Consider the following 21,916-nt stretch of genomic DNA (forward strand, 5'->3'; position numbering starts at 1 on the left):
GCCCTGTAAAGATTATATCTTTGTGCTGAGTGTTGTTGGGTTATGTTTCTGTTGGATTCTTGCCCTCTGTCATGCTCGCTCCTTTCCCCCCTCTCATTTTTCCATTCACTTCACAGATGATTCAACTCCCTCATTCACACAGCTATCCCATCTTCTGTGTTTAAACCCCCCTCACCCCTCGCCCCCCTCCAGTACACCTCCTGTGAGGCCGCCCACCCCAGAGAGTGATTAAACGCTGCTAAAGGGCCGTTATGCTAACTAACACACTAATCATTTAATACACACATTACCACAGGGGCCCTTGTGGCTCAGTCTGCTGACAAGGTCCCAAAAGCACTCTCACAGAGCCCACCGCCCCACACCAGCTCTCACTGAAAAATACACTTCACTGTGATCAAAAGCTAATTAGACAACTTTACCCATCAGCGTTAAGTTCAATACCAAGACTGTCTCTGATCTTGTTTTATTCACAACCATTTTCAAAATCCAGTTAAACATGGTTGACTGTGTACTTGTTTGTTTCTTTAAATAGGAGCTCAAAAAGACAAGGGCGAAACTGCTCGCTTGCTTTTCTGCCATCTTGGTTTCAGTGCCCAGGAAGCCGTTGATGTAGCAGCCTGTGTGCCCATGGCCATGGAGCAGCTGCACTGTGTGTTAGTGAACTCGAGCGTGCGCACAAGCTTGTACAAAGGCCAATAAAAAAGAGGAACCTAATAAATTTTAATCATGTGAAATTAATTGTCAAAAAGAATATGCTCTAGTTGGCAAATTTGAGTGCATTTTTATCAGTTTAGGTACAGGAGCAAAATGACACAGGTTAAACAGTCACATAATGATATATAATTTTAAAAACAATATACAAGTATGCAATTATACATTAACTCATTCCACAGCACTTATCTTATTCAAGTTAAACATATTTATCAAAGGCTTCTCCTAATGTTCCACCAATGTTTTAAAGCATTTTCACTTTTTGGTTTGGTTCTTCCATGCCAGTAATTTGAGTTGGCAAAGCCTCAGTACATATTTGTGGAAACTGGAGATACAAAGATTTTCATAAGAAAAAAAAAACCCAAACATTTTTAGTCTGGTCATATAAAAAATACAGAATACAATAATCTATTGATTTTTGAACAAATAACGAGATCTGAACAAATGGTTGCAAAGGACATTAAAAAGCTGCTTATTACGTCACTGACCCACAATCATAAATAAAGCGTGGCTTGCATTACATATTCTTAATAGCAGTCACTGCGGCCTCTTAAAAATATGGGATCTATAAGCCTACTTGGCCATATAGATTTAAAGTGATTAATAAGCTGTTTCTCTATAAAACTAAAACAAATTTACAAATAACATGCTTTGGGAGGTCATGGGCCAATCCCAGATGACCTTGATTCTGACCAATCCCTTTCCAATAATACATCCAAATGTGTTACCAAAAAACCTCACTGCTGGGCCAAATGAAAACATCACAAATGAACGGATTGATTCAGTGCCAAGTGAGTGAGTAATTATGGGCATGATCTTCTGCTTAAAAGACCCTCAGAGTCAGGCAGGTTTTTGACTATGCAGCAAAGCGGGGCCCACATCAGCAGACACAGGCAGACTTTACACTCGTCCTGCTGATAGAGCGGAACATCCAAAAGTGCAGTCTCCCTGCTGTAGGGTGCCTCACACATGAAACACAAACAGGCCATTACACACACTCAGACTGTTTTAAACAGGAGACATAGTGTAATTAATGAGGCATCATTGCCTTTGTGGAATGTCATGTTTAGGTTTTGTTTTTGACTACTGCAACATATATTACTATATGGCCTGTGTCCCTTGACAGGAAAAAAAACACTAAATGCACGTCAGACTCCAGTTAAGTGAAGAGATAAAATAATATGTTGATTAAGTTTAAAAGACTGTTTAAACTGTTGAACACTGTTTAGAGAAGTACATGTGGGCACATTACTTTGTTGGGTTCTCAGAAACTTCCCACCATCTGCCATACTACAGGGAATTACAGGCCATTATGTTTGACCGTCATGACTGACATTGTGATAGGCTGGTAAGCTTTGCAAATTAACAAGCTCAGCAAGGATTAGGATATGTAATAAATATAGTAAAAAGTATTTAAGACTCTTATGAGTGCTGTGCTAAAAATCACTTCTAAGGGTCAGAAAATTTTGCAAGAAATGTCGCTAACAAAGAATTAAGAGGAAATTAAATGTGTTTGGCCCCAAAAATTCAAAGGGACTCTTTAGGGAAGTTTAGTGATGCTCCTTGTTAGGGCTCCACTAGCAGTTTTAGCTGAGGATGAAGTGGTGTGTTCAGGGGAGCATTAAGCAGCCCATAATGTGTGATTGCTGTAACAGCCCTGCTTGGCTTCGCTGGACTGGCCCACAGCAGCGGTCCCTGTCCTGGTTCATTTGGTCGTCTGGTCAGCTGTAAAGACGATTGGAACAGATTGCCAACACTCCCTAGAGAGACTTCAACAGTGACTTGGCCAAGTAGCCTGCCGCACACTGCTCTGCACGCGTGTGCCCTCACATCAGTGCACTGTCGACCGCCACTGTACATTTGGGAGCCCAGTCTTTTCACATTCTTTGAACTGTTTAGTGTAAGAAGCGTGCTCCATGTTTACCCGGCAGAGTTTGGCACAGTCAGCTCTGTTAGTGCAAGAAGGAGTAGAAGAAGTTGGACCAGATAAAGTGAGCATTTCTCCATGCGATCACTGGTGTAATAAACAGTAATATTGGACACAGCTAAACAAATCCTATTAGCACTGACTATCCCAACAAGGTGTATTTGTATGTTTGTGCCTCGTAATGAATCAGCTAGTGTGCCGGCAGAGAGACCTTCTATCAGACTAATTCACTCTAATTACTCTAATGAGCCACAGGTGACGATACAGACAGATTAATTAAATGGGAGGCACCAATCAGGCATGTCTGATTATGCCAATCATATCCACTACACACTAAATGAGATAACAGGAGACAGACGCACTTTAATTGAGATATCAAAACTACATGAAATTCCTCCTGCCCTCACGCTTCAGCGATGCCCAGACAGATAGGCTGCTGGAATGACAACAAAGTTATTGTTATGTACACAGTATGAAGCTGATCTGCTGCTGTGAGGAACGCACAGAGAGCGGAACACACAGACTACAAAAGCAGAGGGAATAGATAGATGCTTTGGATGTGTTAATCCACATTTATAACTGGTTTACACCATTGTCTAATGAAGGACAACACTTGAAATTGTGCCAAGCAGCAAATCCATGAGATGGTCAAAACAGATTCATTTACTCTGTTATGTTAACAGAATATTAGTCACAGTTCATAAGAGGTACAGGTAAAACAGTCTACATCCAGAGAAGAGCAGACTCGTCATAGACACATTGTAGGTGTTTCATAGTTAGTTTGTCCTGCCACTGGAGTCACTAATCTTCCCTTTTATCTCGACAAGTCTGAAGCTGTTATGTGGTTTTGATAGTAAACAGTAGAGGCGTCTGGAAAGATGTCTTATCTGAAATCTATGAGCCCTGCCTTTTGACTCCCCCTCACAGCTCCTCCTCTTTGGATGTGGCTCTTCTGTTCTACATGCCCGCCCGCCTTTGGGATGGGGGTGGAGTCATGGGGGGGCTGTTCAGTGAGAAGGCACAGCACATTTGCTCCAGCGACACGGTACATGCTCACAGATCACAGTAACACCCCCTCAAACACAGCTCCACAGCGGTGCAGATAAGACACGAGCATCCCAGATGCTGTCTGCTTCCTACCTGACATTGCACGGTGCAATGTGTCACAAATGTGCCAGCCGCTTGCTCAAACCACAGCCAGTTTGAAGATGCTATTTGTATCTTTCTGGATCTCTGCTTTGCCAAGTGAAGTAGAAGCCACAAACTTTTCTTCACCACAATAGTATCAGGAGCTCAATACTAGTGCATACATACACGTTTGGGTCTTGGGTGGGGGTCAGGAACCGCTCTCCTCAGTCTAACAACATGCTAGTGCTCCCTGAACATTTTGCTCCAGATCTATATCTACCAACAGCACAAGAGCTGTCAGGGCTCACCTCGCCGCCGCTGACGCAAGCCTGGATCAAAAACAGCCTTTTACACTGCAGCCTTGTTCGTATTGATCCATGTTTCTCTGCTGAGAGACTGGTTGTTGTTTTATCTCCCCGACATCCAAGCGTTAAGTCTCCTGAAGCTTACTGTGAGCTAGTCATTATTTTGCCCAACATAGTGTCTGACAATGGCTATGAGAGGCATGGCCTGAGCCTAAACTCCAGTCTAATGAGACTAAGGTGGTTTCAAGCGTCCAGGAAGTGAAGCCCACTTGCTCGTATTTTACAAAGTTTGAATGTAGCTGGAGGCCCATGTCACAAAGGGTGAGTGGTGTAGAGTGTGCATTGGGAGGCGAGGGCAATATGGCGATATGCTTGAGTGTAATGCATTGGCGAAAGGGCAAGATTTTTCATCCGTGCGTTTACAGGGTGGAACGGCTAGGATATTGAGATCTGAGATAGGATCAGAGGGTAGTGAGCTGTTTCGGCTACGATAAAGGCCACGCATTACAAACAGCGCACAGACAGAGCGAGTGCGAAAGGGAGAAGCAGAAAGGGGGAGAGTATCACACCTCTCATCCCTGAATTAATGCCTCCATTCTGCCAGGAAGCCATTCGGTGCCAGTGAGAGGAGATTGGGGAGGGGATGAGTGCACAGATATGGACTAAAAAATGGAAACTGCGATCACGCGGTGGGGTGATAGGGATTAATCAAGTCTGAGGAACGGTAGGACTCTCTTGAGACTGTTGCACCAGACCAGTGCCAAGGAAGAACAACGGACATCCAATTATAGTTAACATGACATCAAACACACATTACTGGTCAAAATAATAATGGCAATAGTATGGAATGCTAATATGTTGTATAGCGATGGCTTACATGGAGTTTTGATTCGGGGAAAGTTGTAAGCCTATTGAAAATCTGTTGATTCAGTTAAGATTTGATCTAAATTTTCGGCCCTATCTGATTTGCTATAATTTAGTTAGACTTTTGTGTTCTTGGCAACGCTACATTCCAGTTATATTTGCCAGTAATTCACTCATGTGCTTCTGCTACACAAAGTTAATGTTCTGTATGGTTCCCTTTTCCCCTCCAAGCTCAGTTATGTTCAGTTTATTTATTGTTCCCAGTCATTTTCTGATGTCTGATAATTGCCACTGCCTATAAAAGAACACTGCAATTTAAATGCATAGATTAGAACTTCTAAACGTGTCTATGTCCATGTGTTTATCTCCATGTATCTCCATGTTCTATCTAAGCTCGATAACATCCTGGCACCTAGTGACTGATGCTGTCACTTTTTGTGTTGTGTCTCTCTCTGAGTGAGTTTGACACCCGTGGTCTATACAATCAACGTCAAACAAGTTTCTCCTGGGGCCAAGTCTGACGCAGCCTTTATGAGCAAGACTGTTCTGTTCCGGTGGTTGGGCTTTTAAGGGGAAAGGCAAAGAAATGTGGTGAGACAGAGAGAATAAGCATAGCTAATCCTTAAAGTAATGACAGAATAATTAGCTTGCACTAGACTAAGTAATGGCTCGTAATTGTATCATTTATTCTGTGTAGAAAGAATGTGATATACAGCTTTACAAAATGAAGGAAGAGCAGCTCAGTGGGAAGTGGGATGGAGCATGTGTAAGCGCTCGGGCTCTTTCTATTGATTGATCCAAACATCAAACGAACCACTAGAGTAATGGCGGGAGTGAAGGACAGCTAAAAGCTATTTGGAGCCTTCACTGCATAAAAGACTTGACCTGTTCCACACAGCCTACATATCAAAACCATCAAACAGCAATCAATAGACCAAAGCGGTCAACTCAACAAACCGTCACCCTACTAAAACATCAAACCCTGGGCCCGAGCGTCAGATGATAGGCTACACTCAGCTTATCCATTACCATCAGATAAAGAGGAGATAAAACACACAGCCTAATCCTTTCATGTGTCGTGACAGCCACAGCGGCCTCCGAGGCATTCCTTCAGTCTGGCTCTCAGATACTTTTATGGAGGAAGGCAGCCATTGAGCCTGCCAGCCAGCCCTGTTCTGGTCTGTTTGTCTTATTTCACAGTTTACACGCTGTTTTATAGGTACTTATTATGGTTGCCATGGTGATGCCATACGTTTTACAGTCTCGTGGTCTGAGGGCAGAGTGTATAAAAATGAAACAACACACAAACAGATGAACCCAGGCCTCACAAACACACTCCTGCTGGGGAAAGGTCTGGTCCTTCTGCCTCACTCTTTATCACACACTCAGTGCCTATCTCCAGTTTGTGAAACATGGAGGGGCCAGCTCCAAATTGTCTGTTCTCATTCCACATCTGGAGCTGATCAGAGGGCCTCCTGAAGCCCAGGCCTCTGGGCCTATTAATAACCATAGTGCTGAACTGCGGGTCAGACAGCAGTCAGCGGATGAGTCTGTGTCTACTAAACACCAGGCCCTTCCCCCTCCCTTCCTCTAGAGGACAACTCTCACTTTTAAACACACTCCAGTTTAGCCCTGCGCATTGAGTTTCAGTCTTTTACAAGGCCTACTCCAAGAGGTGCCAGCAGTAACACAACAAGGCAATAAACAAAGTATCACTAGGAGGGATGTAATGGCACAAGATGATCAGAACAAAAACTTGTTGAGGGTATCTGAAATTGTTCAAAAATTATGTGAGACATTCTGTATAGCTTCTTTACACTGGCACGGTTTGCTTGGGGCCACCTTGAAGCAGGTCTGTTTGGTGCAGTCCCTCCAGTCATGTTGCTTTTCCATGGCTCAATCAAGGATCCGGGTCCTGGGGCAGGTATCTGCTCCATGAGCAACTGACGTCACCCAAACATAACTCATGTTTTCTTAATAAAATCTAAATCATATCTGTATTGTACTGACAATTGTACTGATCTCAGCAATTCACAAAAAGACATTTAGCAATTCCAAGTTTGAGGTGCTATGAGACAAGGCTAAAGTTGCTAAAAACACAAAACTTCTTATGGTTTATCTTAATTTTTTTTCTGCATTTATTTCAATTCTCTGCGTGTATGAGTCATGTTTTAGTGTCTCTTTATGTATGAGTCATGTTTAATGTCTCTTTATGTAATGCATTGGGTGCATTTTGCACTGGAAATATTATATTCAATCTTTATATGAGAAGCCAGCATCAACAAAGAGGAAACAGCTCTTGCATTCATGCTAGCTTTGTTTTGCGGCTCAAGATTTAAGCGGCCATAGTTGGAAATACAGCAATTTATCACGTCAACATGAAATTATTATTTTTATGTTTATATCTGCTTTTTGCTGTCTTGTTTTTGCCTTTTCTTTCTTGTCCAATCATCTTGTTTGGTCATTATCCACACCTGGAGTCATACCAGAATGGCCCCAGACCCCTCTAGGAGCTAGTACCCTTCAGGGTCCACTTCAGGCCTCTCACACGGGACAGTACGGTTCACTTTGGACAGTGGAGACACTTGCAGCTTGTAAGAAGGCTTGTGCTTTTGAGAGCATAAGCCTTCTTACAAGCTGCAAATTTAAAAAAAAAAATCAAATAATAATGGTTAATTTTTGTGATTCTTAGAACCTGAGGCATATTTCAATGCCCAGGCTTATTCCTGCATCTTCCTTTGTAACACAAACACACACAGAAGTTCAAGTTCAAGGAGGCGGCAGACGAGGCAGCACAGATGGTAAAGTCATCATCTGCTGAACTGGTCAGACAGACCAGGTCACAGCAGGGTCACCGGGGTCACACCACCTTTGAACTAGGTCTCTGGTCTGACAGCTGCTCAGGTCAGAGGTCAGAGAGAGGTTAAGGTCTTGTCTGGGAATGGCCAATGAATTAACAAATACGTAGTGCAGACACATTTTCCCAATTCTCACAAATTAAAATTTAAAAAAAATTTAAAAAAAAGATTTAGGTACTTTTCACAATACTTAATGGCAATTATGCTAATTAGGCAAGACAAATATTTTTGGTAAGATTTTATACAGACCTAACTAGAGTGAGCCAACTTAATATTCAACATTTATAAGCTGTAAGCTCTGCCCACCTTTATCCAGGCCACACGACACCTGCAAGTTTTAGCTATAGTTGAATCATCATAATCAGAGGTAGTTTTCTGCTGAGCCCAGCCTGCAGTCTGCGTTATTTTTAGAGGGCTGACACAGACGCACATCGTCCATTTACTATGCAGGCTGCCTGTGCAACCATCAAAGCCTCGGCCTCATTCAAAGTACTGAAACGGGCAACAGCTCAACATAAACACAGTAAAGGTGTGGACACTTGTAGAAATGAAGTAAGCTTGAACCGAGAGCTATTATAATGTCATTACTATGAAATTAGACTGCTTATAATAGAAGGGGTGGGTGAACAAACCAAACACAAAACAGAAAAGGTAATGTCTGAGGAGGCAATGGAGGCACAGACCAGGAAACATTATTGAGGATTGCAAAAATAAATGTTGCTGTAGTTTAGAAAGGACTGGGAAAAATAAATAAATTGAGCATAGAGCTGAAGGCTAAAGGTTGAAAGCTATTCCCATTTGATATGACTGATGGAGTTAGCCATAAGACAGGCTATGGATTCAGCAACCGAAGGCATGACTGACACTGGAAATTACACAGTCTGAGCTATTAGCAGATAGCAAGTCATATCATAATTCAATCTGTACACCATCAAAGTGCACCAATATCATAATTCAATACGTAGAACCATTAGCCAGTGGCACACCAATATCATAATTCAACCCTCAGGCCATCGGCTTTTGCCAATATCATAACTCAATACTTGAGCCATTTAGAACACACCAATAGGCCTATTAGAATTCAATACTTATGGTCAATGATCCAACGTGACATCGATACTGAAGTCATGGGTTGATATGGGATAAGGTTCGTACATGAGCATCCTCAGGACTTATTTAGCCTAGACTGATAGCACAGTACGATAAACAACACTAAAATTAGGTGGATCAAGTGCTTTACCAATAGCTTGGCCACACAAGAGCTGACCCCGACTTGGTAGCACACTAAAGTCAAACCTGTCAGAAAGTATCAACTATACTGGTCTGTCTGCAGTTGTTCTGAATTATCACATTGTAGAACCAGATGGTAACGGGACTCCAGCATTTTCAGGTCAACTGCCTCAGTTTACATTTCCATGTTGTTAACATCTTGTTTAACATCTAAAGTCACAAGTCATAAAAATCTTGGTCGAGTCGTTATTGGCAGATTTCTGATCATTCAAATGTTTTAAGTATGTTCAGCTGCTGAACGCACACACACGCGCACACACATGCACACAGGCGTGCGCGCACACACATACACACACACACACACACACACACACACACACACACACAAACACACTGAACAATTACAAAGTCAGAGCAGGGACTGCTAGAATTTCAAACATGGGAAGCTCCATATTCTATTATTTAAGAAATTGTAAACTACCTTCAATTCAATTGATCAAATTAATTTGATTAATTGTCAAGCTCTACCTTAAGGTTGTAGTTCAACACAACTCTCATATTCCTCCTACCTGAGCATCCAAGCCACAACACAGGGCTGAGAAATAAAATAAACAGATATACACCATTAAGAATAAATTAAAGCTGCAAGCGGCATTGATGGCCTCACCTCTGTGCTCACATCCCTCCCATGAGCCTGCCTCAGAATTGAGATGGCCCGTCATTATATTCTCCATTCCTGACAACTGCTCAGGCCACTATCTGCTCTTCAACCTATTTCAACAGTGAAGTCTGCCAATTGACTTATACCGGTATGGTCCAGCGCACTGAACCAGCAATCTTGTGCATAATACACGAGGTTCCTTAGGTGTAAAAGGCTTTTTTTGACTGGACTAACCTAAATAATTGACTGGACTAACCTAAATAACGTCTGTGTTTGCATCCGTGATTCATAGAACCATAGTTACATACGCAACACTCATTATACTGATGGGGTCCATGGCTTTGAACTAGGAACCTTGTGTATAATAAAGCTATAGTGTAACTGACTTTTTTCCAACGGAGTGACCTAAACAATGTTTATATCAATTTTCAATAACTTTGTATAAAGGAATTTCTGTCTCTCTATGCAGATGTGGAAAGTTGAATATGATATAGTGGATGTTTATGTTCCCACAGTCCAAACAATAAAGAATATGATGTTGGTCCAACTGACCTTTCTGCATGTTGTGGTGAATACAATTGGACAATAACAAACAATTTTAGCCTGATAATTTTATAATATAATTTATTATAGCTACAGTCACCATTGCTTATGTGCTACTTAGTCTGCTCTATTCAGACTTTGATTTTGCATTGTTGCTTAAAATTTTAGCTCTTCAGGCTGATCAATGTGGCCATGAGCAGATATTAGAGAAACAGGAAATAAAGATAACTATTGATGATCAGCATCTCTAGATGTGACATGTGGTGTGTGAATTCATTTGGTTCAAAAACCTAGAACTACGTTTCATGTAAACGTATGTCAAAGTAGCGTCAGAAATCCCATTCAATATGGCCGGCTTCCTGTTTGATACAGAGTTTTGCTCCAGTTATGTTTTAGTGTTGTTTTCATGTGTCCTATGACTCCAAATTCCTTTGTGTTTCACATCCCATAGACTCCAAAGTACATGTGTTTCACATCCCATAGAGGTCACTTAAAAGCTGGTGTCATAGAACCATTTTGTGTGGAACATGTAAAATATTGTTATGATTTTTTTTTTTTTTCAGCTGATGGTTCACTCTGACAATTATTGTGTGTTTTGGTTAATGTTTAGAGCGTCTTTCTCTTTCCGTTGTCTGATTTGAGTAAGAGCACCATTCATGGCCGGTTTGGATGACCCTAGAGCCAAAACTGTAAAAATTAGTGCATGGGTCTAATTTTGTGTTATGATCAGTTGCACCGTACCGTGTCTCCTGTACAGTACAGAATGCGTTCAGCCAAATTTACATAAATGTTCGATCGCAGTGTGGCTCTGAAGTGCTGTATGGGTGCGAGTTTTCTCCCCGCCAAAACCCACAATGTCGATGAAACATTCTGCACCAACAAAGGCGCCTACGAAGGCTTGAACTTTGAGAGCATTTAAACAAGAGAGAAATGTGTGAAAATGTTAATGCCTGTGTGAGAAAAGTGTTTAAAGTATGTGGAGAGGGGTTTTACAGCCTTAAAGCATACAATAATATAAAAATATAATAACTGTAAAAAATAAAGCTGACTACTTTGCGGATTTCGCCTACTGCGGGTTGTTTTTAGAACGTAACCCCCGCAATAAACGAGGGACCACTGTAACATACTCTGTTCACTCTTCTGTATTTTGTTAGCAAGAGATTAGATTTGCTGGGTGACTTCATTGCCATTATTAATAGTCAAAGTTATTTATGGACAATAGAGCACAGTTTGCTCCTGGACTGGGAGAACTTGTCTTGAGAACATTGGGCAACAGGAACAATGTGATAACTTTTAATATCATAGCCAGGTCTTCATAGTTACTTGCGCAGTAGTCAAGTTTGCTCCAAAGTGTGCTTGCTTGCCGAGGTGTCCGGCCAGTAGGGCCTGTGGTCTCTGTGCTGGAATACAGAGCAGTAGGATAATGGATGCTTGTGTCATGAGATACACTGAAACTCTATGATGCTGGAGGTGAGAGAGACTCCAAGTGGGTCTGTAAATAATGCCTGCCACTTGAAAATAGGTCTCTGGAAACTGCCCCCTGAGCTCTTGTTGCTGGTTCTGGGGGAAGTTGTATTTCTAGTAGTGGAGCCTAGCAGCTTAGTCAGATGGAAAAGCATTAACACAATACAGCAAGACTCTGATTTAAGGTTCACAACAAGATTTTAGTAATCTATGTTTTTATTTTATTTTATGTATGGCTTTATAAGGAGGGTGACTACAATGCTCCCTGTGCTATTGTTATTCTTTTTAGCAATTGTCAAAACAACAGAATTGATCTGTACATTAGTGTCAATATTTTGTAATATAGTATATAATACTACTACTAAATAATAATAATAATAATAACGAGTGGGTGTGTCTATATTTTTATTTGGTATGTGTGAATGTAAAACTTTTGTCTAGTCAATTACAAAAATATAATTTGGGATATACCTGAAATCAGTGACTGAGTCTGTTGTAAGAGTTCTATAGACTTAAGTTACGTCAAGTCATGCTGTGCATCTTCTCCCCGTGAAAACACTCACACCAGGTAGAGACCAGAGGGACAAAGGCCAGGCCGCAGTGGAGCAAGGCTATAGCAAAGACCTGACATGCACTCGTCCTTCACTCTGACTCATGCTTAGTCGCCCGCCACCCACCAACACAGTCAAAACTCAGTCCCAATGCCAGGTTTTGTCACTGGGCAGAGATGCAGTTGGCTACAGTAAAAGCATGACGTGATGCCCCTTCCTCTGTGCTCCCCCAGCCTGTGCAGCAACAGAGAAGTAAAAATATCCCACCAGTGAGTTCAGACAACCAGCTCATAAATTAACACTAAAACTCCTGCAGACAACAGTGGGCCAGTCGCTGAGAGATTTAAACCACTCAGGTTGCCACCGACCACAGAGTCGGGATCATCTTACAAAACCTTTTCCTAAATTTACCCATTAGGACCAGAAGGTGCTCTATCCATTTTCCTTTAAGTCACTATTTAGCTGACCACTAACATAGTGAGATTTTTTTTTAAATGGCTCGAGGGCGCTTTGTTTAAGGAAATGTTATGAGGTGAGATGCAGACTGAGGCCTACATTAGGCATAACAGAAAGATCTCTTCCTCTTTCTTAGCTAGCTTACACATACATATAAAGTGTAAGCTTGGGCTCATCTCTTATTAAGGTTGCAGTAATGAAGAGCAATCTCTTGTCGGTCTCAAGTAGAAACACTATGTTCCAGCTAACTGCTCGACTGGGTCAAAAAAGAAAAAAAAAGAAGAAAAAACAACAGGAGAGAAGAGTGATGATCCCTTTAAAAGAAAGTCGGCTCTGTAATGGAAGGACAGGGATTACAGACGTTAAAACCTCCTGCATCTGTAATTCACTGTCACCCTGCCATCATCTCTGAATCACTGATCCATTTTGCAAGTGTGCAAGACCTTGCTAAAAGCATCTCTGTTGCGGTCATTTATGTTTGTCCTAATGGGGGAAAAGGAGCGAAAAACACACATGAAGACAAGTTAACATTGCGTGGTGCAGTTTCAAAGCTCTCTCTGTCCCATAACATCCACTGAGCTACTTACAGTAAATGGGACAGGCTGATCAAATAGGATTTTAATGAACATCAGTCGGGAGAGTCAGAGGAATAAACGCAAATAGTGGTATCTTAAAGCCACTGGGTTCTAGATTAGTTTGTATTTTTGACATTGTCAGAAAAGACAGATTAAACATTCCATCACTGGAGTCTATAAAGTGAAAAAGACAGAGCTAAAGTGCACAGCCAATGTCCATTTAATTAGAAAGAGGTGCAAAAGAGTGAAATCAGCTGACAAGGCGAAGTGTAGACCACAATGGTATCATATGAGCACCAAATTATCGTCAAAGAAAGGATGAGAAAGAATGAGTTTCTCTCTGTAGGCTTTCCTCTGGAGCCTCTCAGTGGGAGGGAGAGTAAATAAGATGTCATCAATAATAGACAGTGAATGTTCTGAGCACTTCAGCGCACACACACACCAGCTCGGGCTGATTCTATCCTGCAGACAGGCCTGCCAACCGCCAGCCTTTTTGCACACGCTCAGATTCACTGTCCTGACTAATCGCTTGTGATAGGGGCCTTTGCCGTAATTACCCAGGGCCTTATCACAAACTTATGCGATGCATTTTTCATGTCCCTGGCTGCTGGCGGTGCCTTTACTGTCCATGCTGGCAGTCAATCTACAAGGGGAAAAAAGACTGATCTCAGACAAATTCACACACACATGCGCACAGCGACCAGTTCAAACGGGGAGAAATGGGTGAATGCAGGGTGAAGGGCCAGAGAAGAGTGGAGAAAAAATGTCCGGGAGGGGGAGGTGAGAAAGATTGGGGAAGGGGGGTATGAAGGGGGTGGAAGATAGATAGTGAGCAAAGAAAGGAGAGAGCAGTCTTAGTATTTTTTACATAATGCATGACCATAGAGGCAGAGTAGGAGGACCAAATAGGATCAAATAAATAGAAGAAGTGAAGCCTTGATGATGTGGCATAAGTGCAACACAAAGCCCGCTGGGAAGACTTGTTCACTGTCCTTTTGTCTACCCAGTCAAAGGGGCATCATGACCCAAATAAAAGTTTAAATCCTAAGCTTGTATAATTTAGAAAATATTGTATGAACAATTGTGCTATGCTGCATAATGAAATCGTATGTTAATAACGACGCACTGGCCCACAAATAATCATAAATTGTAATTTGTAATTCAGCAATGCACGTTAAATGCCACGGGAAACACAGTCCCATTGTCTACATGTCTTGTGATAGGTCAAACACGCTCCTAATATACACAAGGCTATATTCACTCGCACTGATCGGCCCAATATTATTCATACTCTGTGCTTTAAGAAGGTGTATGTCAAATTGGTGATGAGCCTGAGACGGTAAAAGGGTGGTAAATTACATTAAAGATGACAATCAATATACTATTTTACTTTTTAAACTAATTATGTAGCTACGTCTTACAATGTGTCCCGTCCGCGTTCAAAGACGTGGCAATGACCGTAAAAACACCGTAAGGGAAGACAAACGGCCGCTTTCATCAATTAACAACAGCAAACTGCTCCAACATAAAGTGTCTCAAAACCCTTAGCCGATAATGTTGCTAATGTTTCTATTCTCCCTTTAGTTAGACCAACAATTTGGCAGTAAAAAGGCAGTAAAAACCCCAACAGAGCGCAGTTGTGTGTCTGCGCTTGTCACCACAGCGCCACCGTAAATGAGTCGCACTTATTTTTCCCCCAAATTATCCAACCTTCCAGCGGCTAAAGCGTCGGGCTAACTACGGCTGGCTACTCGCTTTACTCAAAGTTGAAGAGCACGCAATAAACATACAAAGTCGAAAGGTTTAGCTAAAAGCCCTGCTGTTTTGTTTTTATTTCAGCGCATCCCCACCGCGTCGCTCCGGCTTGCCCAGTTGCAGTGTCCGATCGATGTAGAATTGAACAAAGAGGATCAATTTCTGATCAGCGAGAGAGCCACTTTCATCAATGTGAGGAAGAGGTCTTGAAATCTCTTCCGAAACAGCAACGCTACGGCCAACGAATACCCACGAAACGCAGCCTCCAAAAGAGACCAAACGACAGGAGCGAAATAGGTAAAACCGATTTAAAAAGAGGTTACACTGACCTGTAGTTGTTGTAAGTCAAAGCGCTTCCAATATTGAAACATCGATCCTGCATTGGCCGCCATCTTGAGACATATTGAGACAGGAATGAGATGCTGATAGAGAGCGCGGGGGTTGGAGTTCAGTGGAGAGGACCGGCCGAAAGGAAGACCCGGAACGGACTCCGCCCACACCGTGTTAAAGAAAGGGCCGATGTCCGGAATGGAGTCACCCTACGGGAGTGTTGCCTTAATAACGCCATTATAACTGCTTAAATAGCATTTTATCAACAGTCACATATTACAGGTAAATAACCAAAGTGGCGTCAACACCAAGCGCCTTTGTTAACCCCAACACACAGGAAAGTACAACTGCGTGGCAATTAGGTTATTCATTTTTAGTTTTGGTATAAGAACTTATTCTGGCAAAGGTGTTTAAAGGCTACTGAAAGAGATGACATAAAATACCAAATCTAAAAATTAATCTTATGGACACTAATGCATTAATATTACTTCTCTTATTTCTGTATTAACCAGTCTAAACAAGCAATAGTTTGTTTTTGAGATTAAAGCTAATCAAGTGCAAGTGCATCAAGTCTCTTTTTTCCTGTATTGTTATGTATTGATTATATAGGCCTATAATTTGCATAATAAATATCCCAAACTAAAATATCCAAAACTGATTATTTCTGTATTAACCAGTCTAAACAAGCAACCGTTTGTTTTTTGAGATTAAAGATAATCAAGCGTTTAAAAAAAAAAAAAAATTAAGTCTCTTTTTTCTGTATGTTGTGTATTGGTTATATAGGCCTACAGTTTGCATAATAAATATCCCAAATTAAAATATCCAAAACTGAAATGTTTAGATAATTTTATGATCTAACTATATTTATGATATTATGCCAAAAGCCTGCACATTACAGGCCTGCATTTGACCTACCAACCCATCTCAAATAAATATTATATCCTTATTGAATGTCATCATCTGAAAACAATTGGCTTACAGGTTTGAGTGCCACAGAACTTGGATAAATTGGATAAATATTGAATACATGTCCTCTCCTCGCCCCACGTGCAGGGGACAGACTGTGTTGGTGTCTGTTTTTGCATTGACCTTGAGCCACACACTGAACCCTGGCTGCTCCTGAGGCATCCCTCCTGCAGACCCTGTCCTCTGACCCCTCCGTTTGTGGATGTACCTCAGTGGGATATGCAAAGAATTTGTAATTGCACAGTACAAAATGTATCATCCAAAATCCCTGTGTCAAAATGCAGCTGCAAGTACCTTAAAATACACTTTGCCTTACTTCCTCCAGCTCCTCTGCACACCGACACAAAACCAACGCCTAAGCTCACGTATATACTCACCACATCTGGTACACATTCTTTTTTAATTTTGTGGGTTCCCAAATTTGACTTGTCTGCGAATCCAGGGTGCTGTAAAGCTCAATTTGCAGGCCTAAATTGCACTTTTTATACTTTTTTACAAAGGTCTATCAGCTTAGCTTTTATAGAAATATTTTATGGCTTTATTTTCCACCACCCCAATCACATTCATTTTTCACACCCATTGCCCTTTAATTGTATTCCCTAAAAATAACACAAGAATTTGCCATAGATAATAACAGCTCTTTGACTGCATTGGTGTGAATACAAAGGTGGGTATTTTTCTCAGATAATAAGCTCATTTTAGATCATTACTTGATTTGAAGCAGTCTGTGACTTATTCTTTTAACAACTTGAATGGTGCAACGGACTTGGCTTGAATATTTCACAATATCACATTTATTTTTGGGAATAATCTGCGATGTTAATTTAAGTCCAACAATTGAATTGAATCCCCATAATTAACTAATAATAACTTTTCACATAAAATCAAAACTATTCATTCAAGATTCATTCTCATTTTATTTTGTAAATATTATGTAAACAAGATTATTAGATAATCTGTTTTTGTAAATAAGTATTTCTACGTTACTCACCTTTTGTTATAGTCACCAATACTGACTACCATAAAAGAAAAATGTATCTCAAATTCAATTACATTTGCTGTAACTAAACCATATATTTTTATTTTTCCCCCAATCCCATTATTTATTTTCAATTTTACATGTTTTGTCTTATAAGGACTTGGCTAAAACTTCATAGGCTCTGAACCACTTTGAAGCGGTAGGGGGTACATGGTGTATGTTGGTACAAGTAACACTCTCCAGTTTTCTATCCACCTACAAATTATCATGTTCCTGCAACACAAGTTACTCATCAGACTTCAGAAAGCATTCTCTTTTCTTGTTTTATAACACTCCATAGTGAAATTAGAGTGGAGAAGAGACACAGATTAGATAGCCTGATGTCCTTAAGCTCTCCCACTTTCTCGTTTGTGTCCCCTCTCCTTGTGCTCATTGACTCTGCCTGTGAGGTGCTTTTAGCGGGCCTAGTGCGGCCGGGTTATAGAGCGGGATGTGTGGCCCCTGGGAGCCGCAGGCAGATAGCAACACTGATCATGTCAGACAGGCTGGGGAGGCTGCATAAGATCATCATCAGCCAGCAGTGGAGTGAATCGCCACAGTGGCACTTTCACACAACCTCTGACCCCAGGGCCAACCTCTGAGGTCATGATCAAGGTCGAGGGTCAGCCAGGGCCTCTGATCCACTCGCCACCTCCTCCTGCTCTGCCCGGTTTTGTCGTTGCTTCTTCCTCTATCTATTTCTTTATCACTCACACTCTCCTTGACTGGCCGAGACCAATTGAGACATCCCTTCCCCTGGGTGTGCAAAAAGGAAAGTAAGAGAAAATCAATAGGGTGGATGAGTGAAGACCTGGGGGTCCCATCAAAAACTGAATGTTTCTGTCTGCACTGGCCTGATTCACACACATTCCCAAACGCAATGGTGTTATTTCTGACAACAAGAAGATAGCAGTGTGCCTAGCATGGTAGATGGACAAAAATATCATAAATGATTTGTAAAGCTGTTATGTGGACTGCATTTGTGTGTTGTCTGCACCATTACTAATTCTCAGAGGTTGACTGCCAAGACATACACTAGGTTACATAAAAGTTGACAGGATTTTACATCTGTTTTACATCTTTGCCTGAGCTGTTGTTTGAATTACCATGTGATTGTTTAACAGGGAGAGCTAGAGATGATTCAATGTAGGAGACATAACAACAAAAATCTTAAAAATAATATAGATGGGTGAAAATTTTTACAAAAAACATTTTGGAGGAGGGCAAATGTGTCTGATATCAAAAGGGCACATTACGTAAAATGATAACATACAAATATGTGTAAATATCACATATAATTTGGCTGTAAATCCAATGCAGATATTCATTAGACAAAAATGTTCAACCTGATCAACAGTGTATAAATGCAATAACAGAAATTCTATTAAAAAGCTGTTCTTAAAATAATAATACAAATACAGTGTGATTTTAAACCTCTCATATTTATTAAAACCAGTAATGTTAACAAACACAAGACCACCTCAAACAGTACAGTACATGTTTGAATGTGAGTAAAACTGCAGTATTTGAAAAGTAGTAAATAATGCATTGAGAATACAAACCTATGGGGATTAGCAGTGACACACACATGCACAAAGGTCTCTTTTTCCTTTCTGGGTGAAGAAAAGTGAATGGATGGAGCAGGAAGGAGGAGGACCCAGTGGAGAGACACATGCTTCTTGCTTCATCTCCTCCCACTCCTCCTTGTCGACCGTTTTTTTCCACTTACATCCAGACTTCAGGACACACTCTGCGTCTATGGGGAGGAATAATGTTGTCCCGGTCTTTGGCTGTGTTTTTCCTGCCCACCAGAACTACAGACACAACACTAGGCTATACAACACAGCTGCTCTCTCATCATTCTTTCATGAGTTCTGATCAGAATACATTCCCGACAGCGATAAGTAACACAAAGACTCTGTTTGTTGTGCACATATTTTGCTTCAACAAATTTGTGATTTAAATCCATGTTTTGAAGTGACTCATATGCGTAGGCTATTTACAATTTACATTCTCAGTTTGTGGCAACTGAGCTTCTCTGGCAAGTCCAGAATAATAACGTGGAGAGTCAGGAATGCCTAGGCAAACTGAAGCACCTTGTAATTAGTAGGCCTATATAAAACATTACAAACAAATTCCAATTAAAACTTTCCCTACTGCATGGCTAATTCTGAATAAAAATGTTTATTCATTGGTCAAATTAACCATGCATGTCAGAGGTGGGCTGAATCTCTTTTGCGGCCCATACTGCAGCTTTGTATAAGTGTAGAGAGGCACCTAGTGGTCACATAGCGAAATAGCAAGTGTTGTCAAGTTTACTAAGTTTTTTGGATCGTTCTATGGAGCAGCCGAAGGCCAGCGGCCTTTTAGCCATCTAGGCTATTCCATACTAGAATTGAGTTTCTTCTTTTAACGGTAAATGTTTGGGAAGGAAAACTCTCTTGGTTTGCTTGTTTCATGCAGGCATGTAGACATAAGGTGGTTACCTATAGCCTTCCCAGCCAAAGAGCAGGAGGGCCAAAGGCTCACAAAAGGCTCCTTTCACAACCGGGAAGTGGATCTCTAAGCGGCGATGCCACGTCATGTTTGCACCGCTGCAGTGTGTTTGTGTAGCTTACAGTCTTTAGGCTACAGGACCTCACATATCAAGTTTCAGACAATAAGGCGCGACGACAGACTTTGACCCTGGGCAGCTATAAACCGGATCTAACTTTTTGTCAGATTAACCTTGTAATCATGCTGTTGAAATTGCTCGGTCAAACATTCCCATGATGGATAACTGGACAGACGCATGAGCCGCTGTACGAGTTGGAGATGCAGTGGAACTTGGCTGTTAGGGCTAGTGCTCTCCGACATCTACTCACACATGGTGCGCGTGCTCTGAGAAGAGCAAGCTCCTCTGTGCCTGTGGCCACATCAGTTTTCTTTCTGCTTCTTTGTGCGTGTCTGCTTTACCTACCAGAGTTACATCAAGATCCCCCGAATTCAGCTGCAAACAGGGGCGTAACGCTATTAATCTGGACGCATCCATTCGGTCACTATCGTAAGCTTCCGGACTGCTGGGCACGGTACCAGATTGAGGGGTGCACGCTTACAGACGACCCTTTGGAGTACCCTAACGTGGACGCTGTGGTTATCCATCACCGGGAGATTGCTACAGGTGCTGCAGAACTTCCAGCGGAGCCGCGTCCTCGTGCGCAAAAATGGATTTGGATGAACTATGAGTCTCCCACGCACACACCTGCTTTGTGGCGATTTGAGGGTAAATTCAACCTGACGCTGACCTATCGCGCGGACTCGAACATTTTTTTGCCTTATGGTTATCTAGAACCGGAGATCACACGGAACCCTGACGCGCACCTGCTGCATGCTCCTTCGCGCGCACGTCTCCAACGTCCTCACCTTGTGGCATGGGTCATCAGCAACTGGTCAGACTCACAAGCTCGCGTGGCTTTCTTCTACGAGCTTCAACGTTATGTGCGCATAGACGTTTTTGGACGAGTGGGTCTCCCACTGGCTGCGGGTAGTGGAAGCGTTGTACGACTCCTGTCCAGCTACCAGTTTTACCTTGCACTAGAGAACTCTCAACACCCTGACTACATCACAGAGAAGCTGTGGAACGCAGTAGTAGCAGGGGCAGTGCCTGTAGTCCTCGGTGCGTCACGGCGTAATTATGAGCGTTTTCTGCCGCCGAATGCTTTCATCCACGTAAACGACTTCCCCTCAGTGCGCGGCTTGGCCCGATACCTGCTCATGGTCCGCCGTAACCCAAGTAGACTATGGCACCATCTGGACTGGAGGGAAGGGTACAGCACTGTGCAGCCCTCGTTCTGGGCCCACCACTACTGCAGTGCCTGCAGGGCCGTGCGCAAAAGCATTGGCACCACACAGGTGGTCCATAGTCTGGAGCGGTGGTTCTGGTCCGATCCAGGCTTATCACACTCACATTCCTGGGAAAGACGAGGTCTCTAAACCTGACGCCTTTAATCTCACCCCCACATTTGTTTTAGACCAGTCCAACTCGTTTAATATTTTGGAGATTATTTATTTGGTTTTCATTGACATTAAAAGTGTACTCTTGTTTGCACTTGTTATGATTTAGGACTACGTGTACAACTCAGGGATATAGCTGAACAAATCATTTTGTATTTGCAAATCTGATGACCTCAGTTTATAAACATTATCTGAAACCTGAAACTGTGAAAGGGAGCAGAATGATTCCATGTGGAAACAGAATGTGTTTTAGCAAATATAGCTTAAATGCAGCTTGTGAGTAATTTGAGAAACTGTGAAACACTAGACTATGTTGCTCCTTCCTAGTCTGATGCTTTTTTTTTTTTTTTTTTTTTTTTTTTTTTTTTTACAATGGACTACGATTGGTAATTACTATAGGCCTGTGTCAATAAAGCCCCAGTATTGTGTTTCACCCTTCTATTGGCTTTAGAGCAGGTGATAAACACGACCTGTCCAAAGCCATATTTTTGTGGCCAATAACAACAATATTGAAAAAGTGATAAGGGCATATGTCAGTGGCTCTCAAACTTGTTACACCTAATACCACCAAAGAAAAAATC

At 41.8% G+C, this 21,916-nt stretch overlaps 2 protein-coding genes across 6 annotated transcripts in view; one reads left to right on the forward strand and one right to left on the reverse strand.

Moving 5' to 3' along the window:
* The window catches only part of cux1b (cut-like homeobox 1b), a 49,043-nt gene extending 33,549 nt beyond the window's left edge, over positions 1 to 15,494 (reverse strand). For all 5 annotated transcript variants that reach the window (XM_033977044.2, XM_055226260.1, XM_055226259.1 and 2 more), the window contains exon 1: positions 15,358 to 15,494. In XM_033977044.2, the coding sequence (XP_033832935.1) occupies positions 15,358 to 15,420 (63 nt within the window). In that variant the 5' untranslated portion in view covers positions 15,421 to 15,494. The remainder of the gene's footprint in view (positions 1 to 15,357) is intronic.
* A 4,527-nt stretch (positions 15,495 to 20,021) lies between these two features.
* LOC117380601 (4-galactosyl-N-acetylglucosaminide 3-alpha-L-fucosyltransferase 9-like) lies at positions 20,022 to 21,333 on the forward strand. Its single transcript, XM_033977432.2, has one exon. It carries the CDS (start codon positions 20,157 to 20,159, stop codon positions 21,312 to 21,314), a length of 1,158 nt encoding a protein of 385 aa, XP_033833323.1. The 5' UTR covers positions 20,022 to 20,156; the 3' UTR covers positions 21,315 to 21,333.
* Positions 21,334 to 21,916: the final 583 nt, after the last annotated feature.

Source organism: Periophthalmus magnuspinnatus, chromosome 13, assembly GCF_009829125.3.
Source record: "Periophthalmus magnuspinnatus isolate fPerMag1 chromosome 13, fPerMag1.2.pri, whole genome shotgun sequence".
Classification (NCBI taxonomy): domain Eukaryota; kingdom Metazoa; phylum Chordata; class Actinopteri; order Gobiiformes; family Gobiidae; genus Periophthalmus; species Periophthalmus magnuspinnatus.

What these genes read in the sequence shown, in the direction of transcription:
- LOC117380601 (XM_033977432.2), top strand. Translation starts at nt 20,157, where the DNA reads ATGCAGTGGAACTTGGCTGTTAGGGCTAGTGCTCTCCGACATCTACTC.